The sequence below is a fragment of the Telopea speciosissima genome, chromosome 10, assembly GCF_018873765.1.
Source record: "Telopea speciosissima isolate NSW1024214 ecotype Mountain lineage chromosome 10, Tspe_v1, whole genome shotgun sequence".
Classification (NCBI taxonomy): Eukaryota; Viridiplantae; Streptophyta; class Magnoliopsida; order Proteales; family Proteaceae; genus Telopea; species Telopea speciosissima.
This window is the reverse complement of record NC_057925.1, coordinates 42654671-42675818: the sequence shown is the minus strand read 5'-3', so window position 1 is coordinate 42675818 and position 21148 is coordinate 42654671. Positions and strand designations below refer to the sequence as shown.

At 40.8% G+C, this 21148-nt stretch overlaps 1 protein-coding gene and 1 long non-coding RNA gene across 2 annotated transcripts; one reads left to right on the top strand and one right to left on the bottom strand.

The window, feature by feature from the left end:
- The first annotated feature begins 3611 nt into the window (after window positions 1-3611).
- LOC122642835 (caffeic acid 3-O-methyltransferase 1-like) lies at window positions 3612-5808 on the top strand. The gene is made up of 4 exons (XM_043836439.1): window positions 3612-3960; window positions 4117-4427; window positions 4680-4744; window positions 5615-5808. The coding sequence occupies exons 1-4, from the start codon at window positions 3614-3616 to the stop codon at window positions 5672-5674; spliced, it is 783 nt and encodes a 260-aa protein (XP_043692374.1). The 5' UTR covers window positions 3612-3613; the 3' UTR covers window positions 5675-5808.
- On the bottom strand, window positions 4286-20848 carry LOC122642836. The gene is made up of 3 exons (XR_006330108.1): window positions 20836-20848; window positions 14694-14699; window positions 4286-4355 (listed from the first exon to the last, which is right to left on the bottom strand). It is a non-coding gene; the product is annotated as an uncharacterized LOC122642836 (long non-coding RNA).
- Window positions 20849-21148: the final 300 nt, after the last annotated feature.

The window sequence follows — 21148 nt, the reverse complement described above, 5'->3', positions numbered from 1 at the left end:
ACTCTGTTAATCGCCGCACGCTTAGCCAAATAATCTGCGATAGGATTTGCTTTCCTATAGCAATGCGTGATTTTCCAATTGCAAGAGTCAAGGAAAGGCTTTAGAACCTACCATCTTTGGAGCACAAACCACGGAATGTTTGAGTGTTGAATGGCCAACACCAAAGTTTCCGAATCAGATTCAATCCAAAGGTCCATGAAGCCACTCTCCCAAGCAATAAAAAGCCCGTCTACCAGAGCCTCAAACTCAACCACAAAGCTATTCGAAACCTCTAGGTATCTGCAGTAGGAATGCACGACTTGGGCTTGATAATTTCGAAGCACACCCCCCACGCCCGCCCTTCCTAGATTCCCGATCGAGCTGCCATCAATATTAAGCTTAATCCACTGCCTAGCCGGCTGCACCAAAAAACCTCCAGAACATCATGAGATTTGACATTAGAATCTTATCTCACATCTGAGATAGGGATGTTACTTAAAATAATGCCTCCAATTTTTAAGTAAATTAGATACAGGAGGGTTGATTTTCTGTTTCGGGGTTCAAATTGACTGCAAGAATCATGGCTTTAGCGGCGGATTTTTATCTCCGCTAAAGGTATAAAAACCGTTGCTATAACTTTTCCAAGCAGTTTTTTAAATTGCTGGAAATTCATCACTGAATGTGACACTAAGCAATGTCATTTTCAGTGCTGACTGGGACGTCCTGCCCAATGAGTGTCGTGACACTCCTTCAACAATTCCCTACATATGTTTTTCCACCTTGAGACCAAAAGATTATAGGGGCAATTACTATCACTACCCTACACGTAGTCTATATTTACTAAAACTACCCTATCTTAAACTTCTTTTCTAATACTACCCTGCTTTTAAACTTTTACATCTCCTTCTACCTCATGTTTTTAAATACCCAAATTGCCCTTCCTTTTCACCTAGTAACCCGCTAATCTATTTAACCAACCATTCTTCTTCTATGTTTGACTATTTTTATCATTAAAATAGTAAAATTTGAAAGCACCCACCCACTTCTTCTCTCTCCTATTTTTTACTCCATTCAATTTTATTTATTTATTTATTTTTTGATTTTTCAATTAAATTAAATTTTTTTTATTGACAAGAAGGCAGAGACGGTCCGATGATTGATCTTGTGCCGTTCTATCCCATGGCTGCGAGGTTGAGGAGAGATGAAGATGGTCTTGTAGAGATCAATTGTAATGGAGAGGGAGGGTTGCCTTCTGCTTTTGCGAGTATGAAGAGGGAGAAGAAGAGTGACGACTCAAGAATCATGTTCTAGGTTAATAAAAAATAAAAAACACAGAAGGGTAAATTGAATAAAAAGTGGAAGAGAGAGAAGAAGTCGAGGGCTTTGAAGAGAGTCGATCTGTTCCATGGCTTTAGTGCATGGTATCGAAAAGGTATCGGTAACTTGCAAAACCAATACGTTACCGATATGGTATCGGCTTAGATCGGCTGTATCAGACAAAATTATCCATGAATCTCCTTAAAAAAATGAGTTTTCTGATCATTTAACCCCTTGTCCGTACCATGCTATCGATATGGTATTAGTATCGATGACTAGCAAAACCGATACGGATGATATGACTCCGATACTTAGAACCATGATCTGTTCAAAGAAGAACAGTGAGGATGAAATGTTGAATAAAAAAATTGAAGGAAAAAAAAACGAATGGAATAAAAAATGGGAGAGAGAAGAAGCGGGTGGATGCTTTCATTTTTTATTATTTAATGACATAAATAGTAAACAAAATAGAAGAAGAATGGTAGGTTAAATAGATTAGCAAGTCACTAGGTGAAAAGGAAAGGCAATCTGGGTATTTAAAAACATGAGGTTGGAAGGAGGTAAAAGTTTAAAGCTGGGTAGTATTAAAAAGAAAGTTTAAGATAGGGTAATTTTAATAAATATAGGCTAAGTGTAGGATAGTGATAGTGATTACCCCAAGATTAATTTTTTTGATGAAACAAAGTGTAATCACACAAACCACACACCAATCCCAAAAGGTTAACCAATTGCCCCAAGATTATATATTCCCCTTGGTTAACTCAACAGATTGTCTTAGTAAGTTAACTAAGCCTGGGAAAATTAAACTGGATTAGCATGTTGGGTCAAAAGTTCTTACATCGATTTAATTTCCAATTGAGCTAAAAATGGATCAACCGATCGTCTATTTGAATTGATTATCCAAGTTAAAGAACCGCAAATTTTAAAAAAAAAATGTTTTTTTGTAAATATATTTTGAATCATGTATTTTCACTCATGTATCTGATAATAAGGAAGTTGTGTCTTATTTGCATATGGGAATCGATGCATCTCCTCTTAGATTTCGTGCTATTGTAGATGATATATGTCATTTATCCACCTATTTTAAATCATGTATTTTCACTTATGTTCCAAGGGAGAATAACAGCTTGACTGACTCCCTGGTAAGGAGGGTACTATCAATAATGTGCTTGATGGTGTGGCTTACCTGAAAGTTTACAACTATTTTTGCTGACGTGTTTAGGTTGATATAACTGTCTTGGACGTGATTTTCCAGGATTCCTTTGTGGAACGGTTTACTTGTAACCCAAGTGGAGCCACGTGTCAAATAGGGATTGAATTTATAAAAATTGGTGTATCAGGTCGGAACCATCAATTAAGATCCTTCACATGCAGAGATGATGTGATGAATGACAAGTCTCTCTTGGGGCCATGTGTCAAATAGGGATTGGATTTAAAGAAAGTAATGTATCAGGTTCAATTAAATTCCTTCACATGCAGAGACGATGTGAAGAATGACATCTCTCTCTCTCTCTAAATAAATATTTATAAGATTGCTATTATCTGCATGGGGATGCAGGGGATCATCATCTGCTCCATTTCCCTGCCTGGAAAATTTCCCTAAGTTCCTCTAATAGGGGTTGAAATGACCACCATACCCCCTGCCCAGGTGGGGTCCATCACCTATTACAGGGACTTGGGGAAATAGACCGGGTAAGAAATTGAGTAGATAATTTTCCAGGCACAAGTGCCACGCCGCCCACACCAGCCAATGACAACACTCACGCTTGCACATTGGGGGGCGGAGTTTCCACCATTCATTGGGGGTATAGTGGTCATTCCACTCCTGTTGTGTGTGGCCGTGGCCCCTACATCCCATGCAGGAAACATTTCTCCATACGTCACTCTAGCAAGAAGGTCAATGAAGACTCTTAATTGGCTCAAAGATTTTTGTTAGTCATTAAGATAGAAGTTAGTTTGTGATTAGTCATTAAGATAGAAGTTAGTTTGTGGTTAGTCATTAAGATAGCTGGTTGTATGGACACTCCTTTTCTCTAGTGTTTATATTTATCTTTGGTTTCATCAAAAAAAAAGAGCTCTTCTCTTCTGTAACCTTGATATAAATAAGGGGACCCATTGTACTAAAACTCAAGTAAGAATTAAAACTTGTTTTCTCTTTCTTTTCCAATTCTCTGTTCTTTGTACTCTGTGCTTCCTACTTTTCCTCAACACCTCAATTCTTATTTCTGACTCAATATGACTTCAATATATAACACAAAACCATTCTGAAACATTAAACGATGGCAATGAAGAAGGCTTATTTGCAATTCAACTAGCTATGGGTTCTTTGTTTCATATGGTGTTCAAAGCAGCTATAGAGCTTAATCTGCTTGAGATCATGGCTAAAGCTGGTCCAGAAAAGCAACTTTCAGCTTTAGAGATTGCAGCTTTGCTTCCAACACAGAACCCAGATGCCCCTGCTATGCTTGATCGTATATTGTGTTTCTTGGCCAGCTATGAAATAGTCACTTGCTCTCAGGTGATCTCTGGTGGTGATGATGATGGTCAAGTTCAAAGGTTGTATGGTTTAGCACGTGTTTGCAAATACTTTGTTTCAAACCAATATGGAGTTTCCATGTCTCCTTTACTTCTCATGATTCATCACAAAGCTTGCATGGAAAGCTGGTTAGTGTTGCAACTCATCAAAAACACAAACCCTTTTCATTTTTTTATTGTTTTTATCATTCGAGAATGCAAAATCGACCTGGAATGCGTTCCAAGAATGCATACAAAACATAGCCTTAATTTCTTTGATAATCTTGACATGAAAATTTTTTATAGGTACTACTTGAAAGATGCAGTTCTTGAAGGAGGAATTCCTTTTAATAAGGCTCATGGAATGGAAATCTATGAGTATCTTGGTGTGGATCCAAGTTTCAATGAAGTTTTCAATAATACAATGTTTAACCTCTCCATTACACTTATGAAGGGAATACTTGAGATTTATGAAGGGTTTGAGAAGGCTAATGTGGTGGTTGATGTGGGTGGTGGATTAGGGGAAAATCTTGATTTGATTACTTCTAAATATCCCATGATTAAGGGTATTAACTTTGATTTGCCACATGTGATAGCTGCTGCTCCTGCTTATCCTGGTACTTTTAATTTGCATGCAACTTCATATCTTTCTATCGGAGTTTTATTTCTGGGACAAAGAACTCTACTTGGTGGTGTTACCTATGCCCTCTCACTTGGCACCGTGAAATGCCGCCCTTGTCTCCGGGGTAGATACCCAAGTGTGCTCCCCCATTGGCCTAGACGGTTGTGTAGAGACTATGCAACCAAGTAGAGATCTCTTGCCCTTTATTTATTTATTAATAATATATGTATAATTACTTTTGTTTCAGGGGTGGAGCATGTTGCAGGGAATATGTTTATGAGTGTTCCAAAAGGGGACATCATTTTTATGAAGGTGAGTAGGCGATTTACGTCCTTTCCAATTACCCAATGGTGCAGTGCGGTGCAGTTCAGGGTGGAGATGTCGACACCTGGCAGGCGCGACATCCAACGGTTCGAGCTCAAAGATCCAATTTTTCTTCCTTCTCAGACTCGACACCGTTGGATGTCATGCATGCCTGCCAAGTGTCGACCTCTCCACCCCGAATTGTACCACACTACACTTTAAGGGAATTGGAGGATTTTTTTCCGATCATGAGTAGGGAGTCACTAAAGCTAGCTAGTTTTTTTTTTTTTTTTTTGGATTAAAGAATATTCAAACAAGCCCAGAATTCTCCACCCCCCCTCCCAAAAAAAAAGAAAAAAAATACATGGAAAGAGCTCCACAACAGAAACAACGGCCTATACTTACAGCCAAATCAAGTTTGAAGGAAAATCCGACAAGGATACAAGGACAAAGCCAGCCCAAAATAGCCAGACCCGTGAACCAAGAGAACTTAGCCGACTAAAAAGACTCGTCAAAGGAGCACACCCCTACAACTCCAGAGCACTACCACATCTTTTTTAACAAAAGAAAAAGGCAGGCCTACTCCAAGTTACTCTGACCGTTGGAGGGCGAGAACTTGACCAAGCTAAATTGGCCTTTTTTCCACTTTGATTTTTGGGAGGAAACACCCAAACCCCATGACGATTTCTTGAAACAATGGACGGACTCACTCGATCCACATGCACTACTTCAGATGGAAAAATGACCCTAAAAGAATCCATCAAACACTAGCTAGTATTCCTTGTTGAATAATTCACTTCATGTGTTTTATATTCTAATGAGTTAACTTCCTTTAACTGTAGTGCTGATTTTTTTTCTTTCTTAAAAACTTGTATGTAGATGATACTTCATAACTGGAGTGATGACCATTGCTTGAGGTTATTGAAGAAGTGTTACTAAGCATTACCAGAAGATGGAAAGGTGGTAGTTGTAGAGACAATTCTTCCAGCGGTCCCTAAAACTAATTTTCTGACCAAAAATGTCTTTGGATTGGACTTGCTCATGATGACTCAACAAGTTGGAGGAAAGGAGAGGACTGTAGACACCACATTTTGACACCTTGGAAGTATGTCTTGGCAATGATGGTTAAGGACGTAACTCGTGTGGTGACTGGATGGCAAGAATTACCAAATTACCCCTACCCCACTTTTTGTAACTAAACTGTCCCAAATAGAGCTTAAACCCCTAACATAGCCGTATTTAACCATTTTAAGTCCACATTTGAAGTTTTGGCCAAATCAGACACCTTTTGTGAAAATGACCGTTTTGCCCCTAGCACGGTTCTCGGTATCTAGATCACCCGATTTAGCCTGAAACACTTTGGATGACCTCATTTGGTCATATTAAGCCTTCACAGAAAGTTTCGGCCAAATCAGATAATTTTTATGAAAATGACCGTTTTGCCCCTAGCATGGCTATTGGTACCCGAGCCACCCGATGTGACCTGAAACCATTTGGATAACTTTATTTGGTCATGTTGTGCTCACACTTAAAGTTTCATGTAATTTTGGTATCGTTTGGACCTTGATCGGCGTGAAACACCATTTATGTGCTTTCCTCGATATCCGTGCCATTTTTAGGCAAAATCCAGCCATATCTGCCATACAGATGGAAAGTACGTGTTGAGACCTTCGTGGCGATATGTGGTGCATCAAAATCGGCCGTTCGGTTTTAAAGATATTAGCATTTGAATGTGGGCCTTTAAAATGGAATCTTTAAGAAAGAGAGAAAAATAAAATAAAAAATTGACCGACCCGAGTCAGACCGGATTGACCCGATCGGATCAACCCGGCCTGACCTGACCCACCTGAACTGTCGGCAGGGGACAAAGCCCCACCATTTAGGTTGAGCCACACAAGGCCCATCACCCATGCCCACCTGCCCAGCAGGCCTAGGCACACGCAAGCCCAGGCTGCACAGCAAGCCTAGGCACAAGCAAGCCCAGGCTGCGCAGCAAGCCAGCCCATCACTCTTTATCCTAGTCATTAATGCACCAGGGGTCTTTGAGACCTTTCCTCGAACACTTTTTTCCTATAAATAGGAGGTGTTTTAGAGAGGTTAGGGACAGAGGGAAATTAGTGAAAAATTACCTTCACGTGGTCCTTGATCCCCTCTTTCCATCCATGGTTTTCTTATCCATAGTTTATGCTCCATTAGTGATATAAAATTCCGTAAATACCCCTTCTTCACCCCTCTTGCCATTCGGAGCAATCACACTTGGAGCGGCTTTTGGAGGTTTCCGACGATACTTACGGTCAAAAAAAGGTTACTCAAGCTGATCCCAGGCACTTCCACGCTTCAAGGGTATTTTTCCATATTTTTTACTTATTTCTAAGTATTTTTTTTGATTTTCTTTACAACAAAGGTTGTTTTTCAGTTATAAAAATGTTAAAAATAATTCAAGACTGATAAAAATATGAAAATTTCAGGGATGATGCTTGTCACTATGTTTGACAGTCATTAATTTTCTCAACCTCCAAATCATTTTTTTTGTGATATTTTTACCCCTGTAAAGGATTTTGGATTATGTAAAATCTGAACATGTGGGTGGGTATTTGGACAAAAGTGTTATGACCATGTTTTGATTAGTGGGAATTGGCTCTGGTTTGATCCAATTCGGATCTGTGATGGGGATTTTGTATTTTTTTTTTTTCCCTTCTTTTTTAGCATTTCAGAAAATATTAAAAATAATATAAATGCATAAAAATTCACAAAAAAATTATGGAATGCATATTTCATCATGCTTGATTTTATGGAATCATTATCCACTGACATGCATGTTTGATAGTTTTTATACATTTCCCACCTCATTTAGGGGTATAAATGTCATTTTTCTAATTATAATGAAAAATTCTGGAAAAATAGGAAAAAATGTTTTTATGCATGACATGCTGTTTCAGAATGGTTTAGGATGTTTTCATATACATACGTGACCATCATGCTTGATAGATATGCATACAAAGTCATTTGCGCCCTCTAGGGGCATTTTGGTAATCTACCAAACGTGGGCCTAGGCTGTCATTCTGGAAATATCGTTTGGTGTGTTCAGTCATTTTAGGATGTTTAACATCACTTTCGATGCCTACAATGATTCTAAGTGTCTTTTGACACTTTTGCCATTTTGCCGTTAGGGGCATTTTGGTCATTTTGTGACCAAACCTTGCTTAGGACCCCGGAAAGGCTCCTGTTACTTTTGCCACATGTTTTAACATTTAATAAACATGTTTTAAGCATAAGTCAGCATTTTCATGAATTATCATGCATTTTCTACATGTTTGCCATAACAGGGGCATTTTGGTAATTTTTACCACCCCACATTTCCTTGCCATTTCATGTGCTCTTGATGATCCAAATGCATGATGTTAATGTTATTTAATCATGTTTTGCTTATTTACAGCATTTAAATATGATTTCATGCCTTTGTACATATTTTGGCCCTTTAGTGGCATTTTCGTAATTTTGGCTATTTTGGCCTATAAGCTATTTTGCTTGTCAATATAAGGACATAATTGTCCTTCTCCATGATATAATTAGATTTGGTTTTCTTTTTTACAGTCAACCATGTTTTAGACCATAGAGTTAGGCTTTCTAATTTAGGTAAAATCCATTAATTAGCTTAACTAGGATGCATAATGTACATAACCATCTAGCCTAGTGATAGTAATCAGGATTAAAACATTAATCTTAATTAGCCTAACTAGGTTCATAAATTTCAATTAAGATAATAAAAAATCTTCAAAAAAAAATTAGTTTAATTAGGTACATAATATGTATAAAACAACAGTACACAACAGAGTTTGGTCTAGGAAGACCGGCCGTCGGCCGGGCGGTTGCTGGGTGCCTAACACCTTCCCTCGTAACTTGACACTTACCCAGGGATCTGGGGCAGACCATCCATTGAGTCATTGGAGTTAATTTAGCGCCCCTTCTGCGAAGGAGGGGCACCATTCATGGGTTCTAGACCCTAAATCTAGGTGGCGACTCCCATTTTTCCATTTTCCTTCTTTCCCCTGGGTGCACGCCAGCGACCCTCCGTCCGCTGCATCTACAGTGGGACTCCAGTGGGGATTCTCAGACTTCTGATTGACCACTCTTTGTTGTATACTTATTGTGTTATACATAATTGTTTGTATATATTGTGATTGTACTAACTGCATCATGCATTGTGCTCGGAATGAAATCAAACGATGAGGGTATTCCCTGTTGTGCCTCTACCCCCGGGGAGGTGGGGCACATCATACTAAGTACTATGAGGTTGGATGATAGCCACTTCCTGCATCACATTCGTGCACACACTCACTGCATGGAATCACTCAACCTCGTGGTTAGTCCTTGGAACCCATGTGTAGTCATGGGTAATCCGCGGCGAAGCCACAACCCTTGATATCGTACCTTTGGTATATCAAAGGAACCACGTACCCTCGACTCGCTTCGTACATACGAGCGATAGGTATATCGGTTCTGTCAAGGGTGACCTTTTCTGTCCTATAGCCTACCCTATGGATGCATCATGTATTGAACATAGGCCCAATGCGTAGGAGCGCCACAATTAACTATACTTTGTCTGCGGTCCATTCCGGAATTCCTTTATAGCCAATCCTACTAGTTTCAGTCTCCCATCTATTGACAAATGAATAAGGATTTGACTTTAACATTAGGGCGCAAGTGTTTATAACTACATCAGTGTTGGTTTTTACGTCCACACCACAAGATTGGAACTATAGGGTGATGCCTACTCCTCGATAATCAATCCAATGTGGCGTAGATCTCAACCTGGTAGTAGATCTCAACCTGGTAAAGGTTTTACATTTTTGTCCTGGTATTAGGGGAAGATCCGAATTTATCCACCATATGGTCCATATGGTCTTTGGTGACTGTCTCAAGGTAGTGTTGGCTACATGAAATTCTTGTTTGGACCACCTTGTTTGTTTTGTCAAAAGAGGGTTCCCGCAATTTGGGTATGCCTTTCCTTAATGTGCCTTTGAGTTGGTGGCACTCTCTTTTGGACTAACTTTTGTGTGTTCAAATCTCGTTGTGCATGCTTACTTTCTATAGTCATGTTCAAAAAGGAGAGTCTATCTGTTACCATCTCATCACTTCGTCTTTTTTCAATGCACTATTTCAAATCTAGGGAAAGGGTCTCACTGAAATTCCACTCTTTCAACCTTTCCCACTCATTCGAGGTACCATTTCTCATGAAAGAGAGCCCTGGGTTAGGGATTCCACTACCGGTAGACTTGTCAAAGTTCCTTTTTTGCCTCCGTCAAGTGTCGCATCAGAGAGTTCAGAAAGTTTCAACTGTTCAAGCAGAATGAGTGAGCATGGTGATCCCTCGTCCAGTTGGGAGACGATGGAGAATAGTTTAATGGTCAAATTGGAACAGATGATGGTCAACATGATGGCCACTATGAGGATAAAAGAGAATCCTGAGCATACACCAAATGCACCTATACAATCAGACCCTCTTTATCCTCCTGCATTCTCTCCGTATCGGTCTACTCCTCCAACCTTGGCAGTTGATGACGAGGACCAAGTTGTAATCGATTCCACTCCTACCCAACAAACACATCAGAGTCAACAAGATAAGACTTGGGAAGATAAGTTTTATCAGCTAGAGTGCACAATCCAAAATCTGAAAGGAGATGAAGATCAAATCATTGACACTGATGGATTATGCTTTTTCCCCAATGCTATACTCCTTGATAAGTTCAAGTGGAAATCTGATAAGTTTGATGGTAGAGGAGATCCTCGTACCCACTTAAGGTCTTTCATTGGCCAGCTGAAGTCCCGAGGTTTCACAGATGAACAGTTGGGGCAAGCTTTTCAGTTTTCATTGATCGGTGCTGTTCATCGTTGGTTAATGGCTCTAGATCCATCTTCAATCCATACTGGGGAAGATATGATGAAGGCTTTCTCCCACCAGTATTCCTACAATACTGAGGTGGAACTAACTCGACGAGAGTTAGAGACAACAAGGCTGCTTTCTGACGAAGGGTTCACTAGCTACCTGAAAAGGTTTCGTGACAAAGCAGCTCAGATGTGGGATCGACCCAGTGAGCGAGAGCAGGTCGGCATACTTATGAAGGGGTTGCGACATCCATACCGCACAAACATATTTGGGCAAGGCATCACCACTTTTGATAGCTTGATCGTTGCTGGCCAGCAGGTTGAAGATGCAATCAATGATGAAAATCTCCCACAAGGTAGCAGATATCAAACAGGTTCGCCAAAAGCTAGCAGTAGCTCGAGAACCCCTCAGCCAGGAATTTCAGGAGTTAATACAATGGCAGTTGTTGCTCCCCCGTCTCCAGCCTCATCCCTGAGGCCATCACCACGCACAATGGGGCAAAACATTATTCGTCCTCCCCGTCATCCTAGAAGGCAATTTACGAATCTAGGAATGCCCTTGGGGACACTCTTTAGCGGTTTGCTAGAAGCCAATTTGATTGAGAAGGTAGAACCCATACCTCTTTCGGATCCAAAACCAAAGTGGTGTGACCTAGACTTATTCTGCCATTACCACGATCAGAAGGGTCATGCAACAGACAATTGTACCAATCTCCGACATGCAGTGCAAGACTTGTTGGATGCGAAGAAGTTTGAACTCCGTCCCAAGCAGGATAAGTAGTTCTCTTAAGGAGCAATGTCAGGCCCAACAAGGGCGTTTGAAGGTTTTGGACAACATTAGCTTTTTGACACAGAAGTTGCTGGAGATGGAGGAAACAGTTTCCCACCACACATCTGTTGATCCACCCTACTATGGGTGCCTTTTCGGATTGAAGTTTCCTAGATGATTCTGTTCATCCTATGGAGTTGGATTCAGTTTTGGTCATGTCTGGGTCGAAGTCTGTTAGTGTTGTAGGCAGTCATATTGTTGTTTTTTCTTTTTTCCCTGTTTTTCTCATATGAAAGATGCTATCTTTCCTTCTTGGTGTCGTGTCAGTCCTAGTGAGTGTGTCTGATGTTACCTTTTTAGCTTTCAATAAAATAGCTTCTTTTGAGTATATTATTTATTTTTCCATTTTTCCTATCTTTTGATGATGAATCTTGCGACCGCCCGTTGCCTAGCTTTCCTAAAAAAAAAAAACTCAAAACCATTCATTGTCCATTTTGGGTATCAAAGTATTGATAATAAAAGATCTTGAGCTTTCCATACATCTGATCCCCTTCCAAGGAGAGTGGAGCTTAGACGGGATTTCACCGCATTGAACCTATTAAGGGAGGCCATCTTCAGCCGCTTGCTTTCCCAAAGAATCCATAAACATTTGAATCCGCTAGTTCCCCTGTTGTAGCTTGGCATTTTTTTTGAAAGCTCATCTCAACTTACCTACAACCCATTAACCAAATACCCTCCTACTTGTAGCATGTCCCCATATCTTCTAGGGTCTGATCAGGAGAAATCTCTGTATTAAAACCTAATGTCACAAAGGCAATGAGGCCCCCAGGAATGAGAAAAGAAAAGATTTTCAAAACCCAAGCCGGTGCAATCTCAAAAACAAAAAAAAAAAAGATCAAAAACAAAAAAAAAATGTAAAAAAGGAAAAAAAGAAGATAGAATCAAAGATCAATGAGATGCATTGGTTCAAGTGACGTTGGGAAAGATCTTACAAGTAACCATGGGGTAAAAGTTTTCAATCTTCTCAATTAAGCCTTTGAGGCAAAATTGTTAGTCTATTCAACAAATCACAGGGTTAGAAACTTCTTGATTAAACCTTTGGGGCCAGAAATGCTAAGTTTTTAGTTAACTTGTTGGAGCCAAAATTATCAAATTCTAGTTAGACCCTAAGGGCATATTTGAGCTATTACCATTTTATGCAACCAAGTCCAAAGCTCCATTATAACCTGCTAAGTCCTCCTAGGCTAGATACGGTGAAGTTTTCTTCGACAGTTTCGAGCTCACCTGGCTATGATGGAACTTAATTATCAAGGCTTTGACACCAACATATCATCAGGCACGAACTACGTTTGACCTGATTCCCAACTTGAGATACGTAGGCAGCTTTCAAGCTCGGTCATACCAAACATCATTTTCACTTCATTAACCATCATTGTCACATTACCCATCATTTTAGGGCTTCATAGGAATTTCCCACTTTCCTGTTTTAAGGGAACGACGGGTTCATCGATATTTTCATCATCTAATCCTCTCACCATCTTAGTTGAGCTTTTTCCACCGCCCACTTCATCAGCAGAATTCCCAAAGAGTTTTATCCATCTCTAGAGTCGACGGGTTTGCTCTTGCAATCGTGCCATCCTTTTTCCTTCAAACCACTGATTTCTTTCTAATGGTGCGATTTCTCTCACGAGCTCACCATTCCTGTTAGTCTCTCCGTCCATGGTAGACTCATCGGACCTCTCTATGGTGTCTTACAAAAGTGTATCATGTAGCCAGTTTAGGTTTGAGTGGGTCTAGACATAGCCTGTTGCCTCTTGATGATAACAACATGAACAGATCACCCTTGAACGTCAACAGGAACGAAAGAGGAGTATTCCAATAAAAAGATCACAACATGTTGTAGTTGGTTTCACCCCTATGTAGTGGATTATTGTGAGGTGGGAAATTGACCGGGGCAACTGGTAGCCCTTGTAGTTGAAGACATCAGATGAGATCGCCATTGATGACAGCTAGAGAACCAAGTATTGCATGTTTTGGACAAATGGTTATGACAGAGTAATGCGGATGACTCACACATGTCTCCCTACTTCAATTGTTGGTTCAATCTAAATCAAGGGACTCCAAATAAAATCATGTTTTTACACCCCATAGAGGAATTGATGAAAAATTGGCATATTTCATAGCAAAATTGGGGAGTTGGAATTTTTCTGAATTTATGTTGAGTGGGTCGGAGGCAGTTTGATCTGGGGTAATACTCATTAATGGGTTTCCTTCTTATTTCTCCAATCCTCGTTCCCTAGTGACGAATTACGCTCTCCTACATAAACATGCTGTTAGACCGTGTCTGTAAATTAACTATTAATTGTGGTCATTTACCCTAATCTGCACCTATTTCATGCCTACATGTTGATTGCATTTGTGTTTATTCTATGTTTAATTTAATAGTTTTGCATGTTGATTGCATTTATATATTTCATGTTTGCATTTGTACTTATTCCCAATTTAGTTTAACTTGGCATGATGTTTAAAGAGTCCAATTTGCATGTGAATTATGTTTACACTTGTATCTTGACCCAATAGAGTGTCAATCCATCTCTTGACCCAGTAGTGCGTCAACCCATCTTTTGACCCAGTAGTGCGTCAACCCATGTCTTGACCCGGTAGAGCGTCAATTCATTCATGACGCAGTTGAGTATCACACATGTCTTGACCCGGTAGAGCGTCAATTCATTCGTGACGCAGTCGAGTGTCACACATCTCTTGACCCGGTAGTGTGTCAACTCATCTCTTAACCCGGTAGTGTGTCAACCCATGTCTTGACCCGGTAGAGCGTCAATTCATTCATGACCCAGTAGAGTGCCACACATCTCTTGACCCGGTAGTGTGTCGATCCACCTCTTGACTCGTTAGAGCGTCAATTCATTCGTGACCCAGTAGAGTGTCACACATCTCTTGACCTGGTAGTGCGTCAACCCATCTCTTGACCCGGTAGTGTGTCAACCCATGTCTTGACCCGGTAGAACGTCAATTCATTCATGACCCAGTAGAGTGTCACACATCTCTTGACCCGGTAGTGTGTCAACCCATGTCTTGACCCGGTAGAGCGTCAATTCGTTCATGACCCAGAAGAGTGTCACACATCTCTTGACCCGGTAGTGCGTCGATCCATCTCTTGACCCGGTAGAGCATCAATTCATTCGTGACCCAGTAGAGTGTCACACATCTCTTGACCCGGTAGTGCGTCAATCCATCTCTTGACTCGGTAGTGCATCAACCCATCTTTTGACCCAGTAGTGCGTCAACCCATGTCTTGACTCGGTAGAGCGTCAATTCATTCGTGACCCAATAGAGTGTCACACATCTCTTGACCCGGTAGTGCGTCAATTCATTAATGACCCGGTAGTGCGTCAGTCCATCTCTTGACATGGTAGATAGTCAATCTGCTTCCCTAACTCGTTAGGGGTCAACCCTAGATTGACTCGATAGAGTGTCAATCTGTTTTCATGACCCAGTAGAGTGTCAACCAATAGGTGACCCGTTAGAGTGGCAACCTTATAGACTCAACCCATTGGAGTGTCGCGGTCCTCTTCCTTAGATGGAAGGAGAAGGCAAGTGATTAGAGTTCTTTGATTCCTGCCCAATTTTCATCTTCCACATGATTTGTAGGCCGCGTTAGGCCAAGTTCTAACAGTACAGGTGATCGTGGTTTGGAGGCTTTATCCCCCAGTTGTTAATTAACAAGGCGAAGGAACTGTAAGTTTCCACTTCCATCAGGTTCAAAGTTGTACACTGCTACCAAGATGGATAATCTACACATCTGTTGAGAAATCCTCAGGTTCAAAGATGTACACCGCTGCCAAGATGGATAATCCACACATTTGTTGAGAAATCCTTAGGTTCAAAGCTATACACCGCTGCCAACATGGACTATTCGCACCTCTGTTGAGAAATCCTCAGGTTCAAAGCTGTACACCGCTACCAACATGGACTATCTACACCCTTGTTGAGAAATCCTCAGGTTCAAAGCTGTACACCACTACCAACATGGACTATCCACACCTCTGTTCAGAAATCCTCTGGTTCAAAGTTGTACACCGCTGCCAACATGGACTACCCACACCTCTGTTGAGAAATCCTCGGGTTCAAAGCTGTACACCACTGCCAACATGGACTATTCGCACCTCGCTGAGAAATCCTCAGGTTCAAAGCTATACACTGCTGCCAACATGGACTATCTGCACCTCTATTGAGAAATCCTCAGGTTCAAAGTTGTACACCGCTGCCAATATGGACTATTTGCACCCCCAGATCCTTTGGTTCAACATCACGCGGCTACCCCCAGATCATTTGGTTCAAAGTCATATGACTACCCATAGATCCTTTGGTTTAAAGCCATGAGGTTGCAAAATAAAAATAAAATAAAATAAAAAAGTAAAAAAAAATAAAAGTAGTATTTTATCTTGAACTTTCATAACGAGGTATTAAACCCTCAAGGTATTTAGTCCCAAAACGGCGAGGCAGTTAACCCTCTGGGTATTTAGTCCCAAAACAACGAGGTATTTAACCCTCCGGGTATTTAGTCCCAGGATAACAAAGTTTTTAGCCTGCAAGGGTCAAATGGTGCAATTGATCGCAGTTTGGAACTTTCGTACTCATTTTTACTAGCGTAAGAGCTGTAAGATTCCACTTCACCAGGCATTATTCTTTTGGAAATTCAGGTAAGTATCTGACCTCCTTCCTTTAAATTAAGCAAGATTTGCCGGATGTTTAGAATAGTTAAGGGATTTATCGGGTTTTCAATCGAGTAACCGCCTATTTGGGTTATTGGGTATCTCATATTGCTGATCTTTAACGACTTCTTTTTCGATCTACCTTGCTTATTTTTCTCTTTTTGAAATTCTTGGAATTTGTTTGCCGAGGGGGCTTTCGGTTTTCGGATTTTCATTTTAACACCTGCATCCTTGAGCAAGGTGCAGGTCGTATTTTCGCTCCCCTGTGACAAAATGCAGAATCATTCATTTGACTTTCGTCCACTGCGTGCCCTCAGTCAAATGGGGCATTCTGTAGACACTACATTTTGACACCTTGGAAGTATGTCTTGGCAATGATGGTTAAGGACGTAACTCGTGTGGTGACTGAATGGCAAGAATTACCAAATTACCCCTACCCCACTTTTTGTAACTAAACTGTCCCAAATAGAGCTTAAACCCCTAACATAACCGTATTTAACCATTTTAAGTCCACATTTGAAGTTTTGGCCAAATCAGACATCTTTTGTGAAAATGATCGTTTTGCCCCTAGCACGGTTCTCGGTATCTAGATCACCCGATTTAGCCTGAAACACTTTGGATGACCTCATTTGGTCATATTAAGCCTTCACAGAAAGTTTTGGCCAAATCAGATAATTTTTATGAAAATGACCGTTTTGCCCCTGGCATGGCTATTGGTACCCGAGCCACCCGATGTGACCTGAAACCATTTGGATAACTTTATTTGGTCATGTTGTGCTCACACTTAAAGTTTCATGTAATTCTGGTATCATTTGGACCTTGATCGGCGTGAAACACCATTTATGTGCTTTCCTCGATATCCATGCCATTTTTAGGCAAAATCCAGCCATATCTGTCACACGGATGGAAAGTACGTGTTGAGACCTTCGTGGCGATATGTGGTGCATCAAAATCGGTCTTTCGGTTTTAAAGATATTAGCATTTGAATGTGGGCCTTTAAAATGGAATCTTTAAGAAAGAGAGAAAAATAAATAAAAAAATTGACCGACCTGAGTCAGACCGGATTGACCCGATCGGATCAACCCGGCCTGACCCGACCCACCTGAACTGTCGGCAGGGGACAAAGCCCCACCATTTAGGCTGAGCCACACAAGGCCCATCACCCATGCCCACCTGCCCAACAGGCCAAGGCACACGCAAGCCCAGGCTGCACAGCAAGCCTAGGCACACGTAAGCCCAGGCTACGCAGCAAGCCTGGCCAAACGCAAGCCAGCCCATCACTCCTTATCCTAGCCATTAATACACCAGGGGTCTTTGAGACCTTTCCTCGAACACTTTTTTCCTATAAATAGGAGGTGTTTTGGAGAGGTTAGGGACAGAGGAAAATTAGTGAAAAATTACTTTCACGTAGTCCTTGATCCCCTCTTTCCATCCATGATTTCTTATCCATAGTTTATGCTCCATTAGTGATATAAAATTCCGTAAATACCCCTTCTTCACCCCTTTTGCCATTTGGAGCAATCACACTTGGAGCGGCTTTTGGAGGTTTCCGGCGATACTTACGGTCAAAAAAATGTTACTCAAGCTGATCCCAGGCACTTCCACGCTTCAAGGGTATTTTTCCATATTTTTTACTTATTTCTAAGTATTTGTTTTGATTTTCTTTACAACAAAGGTTGTTTTTCAGTTATAAAACTGTTAAAAATAATTCAAGGGTGATAAAAATATGAAATTTTCAGGGATGATGCTTATCACTATGTTTGACATTCACTAATTTTCTCAACCTCCAAATCATTTTTTTGTGACATTTTTATCCCTGTAAATGATTTCGGATTATGTAAAATCTGAACATGTGGGTGGGTATTTGGACAAAAGTGTTATGACCATGTTAAAGATCATGTTTTGATTAGTGGGAATGGGCTCTGGTTTGAACCAATTCGGATCTGTGATGGGGATTTTGTATTTTTCTTTGTTTTCTCTTCTTTTTTAGCATTTCAGAAAATATTAAAAATAATATAAATGCATAAAAATTCACCAAAAAATTATGGAAGGCATATTTCATGATGCTTGATTTTATGGAATCATTATCCACTGAAATGCATGTTTGATAGTTTTTATACATTTCCCACCTCATTTAGGGGTGTAATGTCATTTTTCTAATTATAATGAAAAATTCTGGAAAAATAGGAAAAAATGTTTTTATGCATGACATGATGTTTTAGAATGGTTTAGGATGTTTTCATATGCATACGTGACCATCATGCTTGATAGATATGCATACAAAGTCATTTGCGCCTTCTAGGGGCATTTTGCTAATTTACCAAACGTGGGCCTAGGCTATCATTCTGGAAATATCATTTGGTGTGTTCAGTCATTTTAGGATGTTTAACATCACTTTCGATGCCTACAATGATTCTAAGTGTCTTTTGACACTTTTGCCATTTTGCCGTTAGAGGCATTTTGATCATTTTGTGACCAAACCTTGCTTAGGACCCCGGAAAGGCTCCTGTTACTTTTGTCGCATGTTTTAACATTTAATAAACATGTTTTAAGCATAAGTCAGCATTTTCATGAATTATCATGCATTTTCTACATGTTTGCCATAACATGGGCATTTTGGTAATTTTTATCACCCCACATTTCCTTGCCATTTTATGTGCTCTTGATGATCCAAATGCATGATGTTAATGTTATTTAATCATGTTTTGCTTATTTACAGCATTTAAGTATGATTTCATGCCTTTGTACATATTTTGGCCCTTTAGTGGCATTTTCGTTATTTTGGCTATTTTGGCCTATAAGCTGTTTTGTTTATCAATATAATTGTCCTTCTCCATGATATAATTAGACTTGGTTTTCTGTTTTACAGTCAACCATGTTTTAGACCATAGAGTTAGGCTTTCTAATTTAGGTAAAATCCATTAATTAGCTTAACTAGGATGCATAATGTACATAACCATCTAGCCTAGTGATAGTAATCAGGATTAAAACATTAATCTTAATTAGCCTAACTAGGTTCATAAATTTCAATTAAGATAATCAAAAATCTTCAAAAAAAAATTAGTTTAATTAGGTATATAATATGTATAAAACAACAGTACACAACAGAGTTTGGTCTAGGAAGACTGACCGTCGACCGGGCGGTTGCTGGGTACCTAACACCTTCCTAGCCCGTAACTTGACACTTACTCAGGGATCTGGGGTAGACCATCCATTGAGTCATTGGAGTTAATTTAGCGCCCCTTCTGCGAAGAAGGGGCACCATTCATGGGTCCTAGACCCTAAATATAGGTGGCGACTCCCATTTTTCTATTTTCCTTCTTTCCCCCGGGTGCATGCCAGCAACCCTCCGTCCGCTGCATCTACATGGACGGAGAAGGAATACAGGGCCTTGGCAATGGGTGCTGGATTTGAAGGCTTTAAATTAATCTGTCGTGTTGTGGCCTCTTCTAGTATGGAATTTTACAAAAAGATGTGATACGATCTTACTTGTGTGTGATATTTTATTTTTTTTTTTAAAATAAAACTTGTGTGTGGTTTCTACTTTAAATTTCAATAAAAGCACATTGGCATTCTATCTTTGGATGTGGTTCTTTCTTCTTTTCTTCTTCTTTTTTCTTTTTCTCTTTTTTTTTTGGGGGGAAGGGGGGGGGGGGGGGGAACAAGTGGTATATATCCAGTCTTTGGCCGACTAAATCCACCAGGGCTCGTATACGACCCTGCAACACACACAATCCAGGAGATTTTGGGGCCCCTATGTTCACCAGGGAGTTTCCTCTCAGATGGGAGGCCCCAAGGGGGGATGCATAGTCGAGCTCTGAACCTTCAGGTTCCTACTTTGCATGTGGTCCCATTGATGGTGGGAGATCGACTCTGGTGGTTAAATGTCATTGGAGAGGATCCGGACTCGCTCAAACCACATGATTGCACTCATCTCTGAAGCTGTCATGGCCAACTTTGCTAGAGAAACAGCCACCAAAGTGTACCCAGTCGCAACCCATGTGCGGTGAGTCCAAGTTGAATCGTTGATTGCAAGTCACGATCGGTAGTCGTTGCCACAATTGAGTTGGGGCTGGGGGTTCTGAAGGGCTTGGTGGCAGTGGTAGCCGCACAACGAATGTTGTGTGGTGAGAAGAGGGGTGTGCCACTTGGGCATGATGGTGGGATGAGCATCTAGTCAAGGGGCACTTGTGATGGGGTATATATGATGTACATGGGTGTGTGTGATTGAAGAGGCTTTGGTGCCTAAGGGGAAGCTATGCTGACTCACGGGCAGCAAAAAGTAGGCGGCACTAGCGGTTGTTGATCGTATGAGGATGAGAGGGCTGGAAAATAAGGGGCAAGATCAGCAATATGGTGTGAAGAGTAGCTGCGTGGGGCTCCCAACATCGGTAATACCTTTTAGGGAGAATGTTCTCTATGCCGCAGCGCAGGCTACGCCCAGGCACATGGGCAACCTGTGCAGGGGGGCAGGGTGATCATTACGCCCACCCCATGTGCCTGGGCGCAGCCTGCGCTGTGGCACAAAGAACAGTGCCCCTACCTTTTATAGACAAATCTTTATCACACAATACACATCTATTGGAGTTCTCGAAGGTGTCTTCACTGTGTTGATAAAGTTTTTGCAATAAAACCATAAAAAGCATAAAGTTCGTGCAGATTCTCTCTCTCTAGGTGGTGGGTGTGGTCCGTGGGATTTTTATCGTCTCAATTACACCCTCTCAATTACATTTCAAGTACATACCTGCGATGAAGACACGTGGCGTTAAATGATCTGACGGTCTACATTAAAAATCCTAATTTATCTTTCATTTGATTCAGAATCGAAAGTTTCCCTTTCCCTCCATTCTCTCTTCGTCTCTGTTCTCTCCAGACGACGAACTGAACTTGTGCTCCACGGTGGACTCCTCTTCACGATGACGACGACCTGACCAGACTCACCGTAAACTGCATCCTCACGCCGGCGTTCACCTTCCTCGTGGTTTTCGTTTCTAAATCCCTAACTCTCTCCCATAATTCCAGGCGTTC

What these genes read in the sequence shown, in the direction of transcription:
- LOC122642835 (XM_043836439.1), top strand. Translation starts at nt 3,614, where the DNA reads ATGGGTTCTTTGTTTCATATGGTGTTCAAAGCAGCTATAGAGCTTAAT. An exon ending in TGCTGCTCCTGCTTATCCTG is followed by an intron (nt 4,428 to 4,679) that starts GTACTTTTAATT and finishes CTTTTGTTTCAG; the next exon opens with GGGTGGAGCATGTTGCAGGG. An exon ending in GGGACATCATTTTTATGAAG is followed by an intron (nt 4,745 to 5,614) that starts GTGAGTAGGCGA and finishes ACTTGTATGTAG; the next exon opens with ATGATACTTCATAACTGGAG.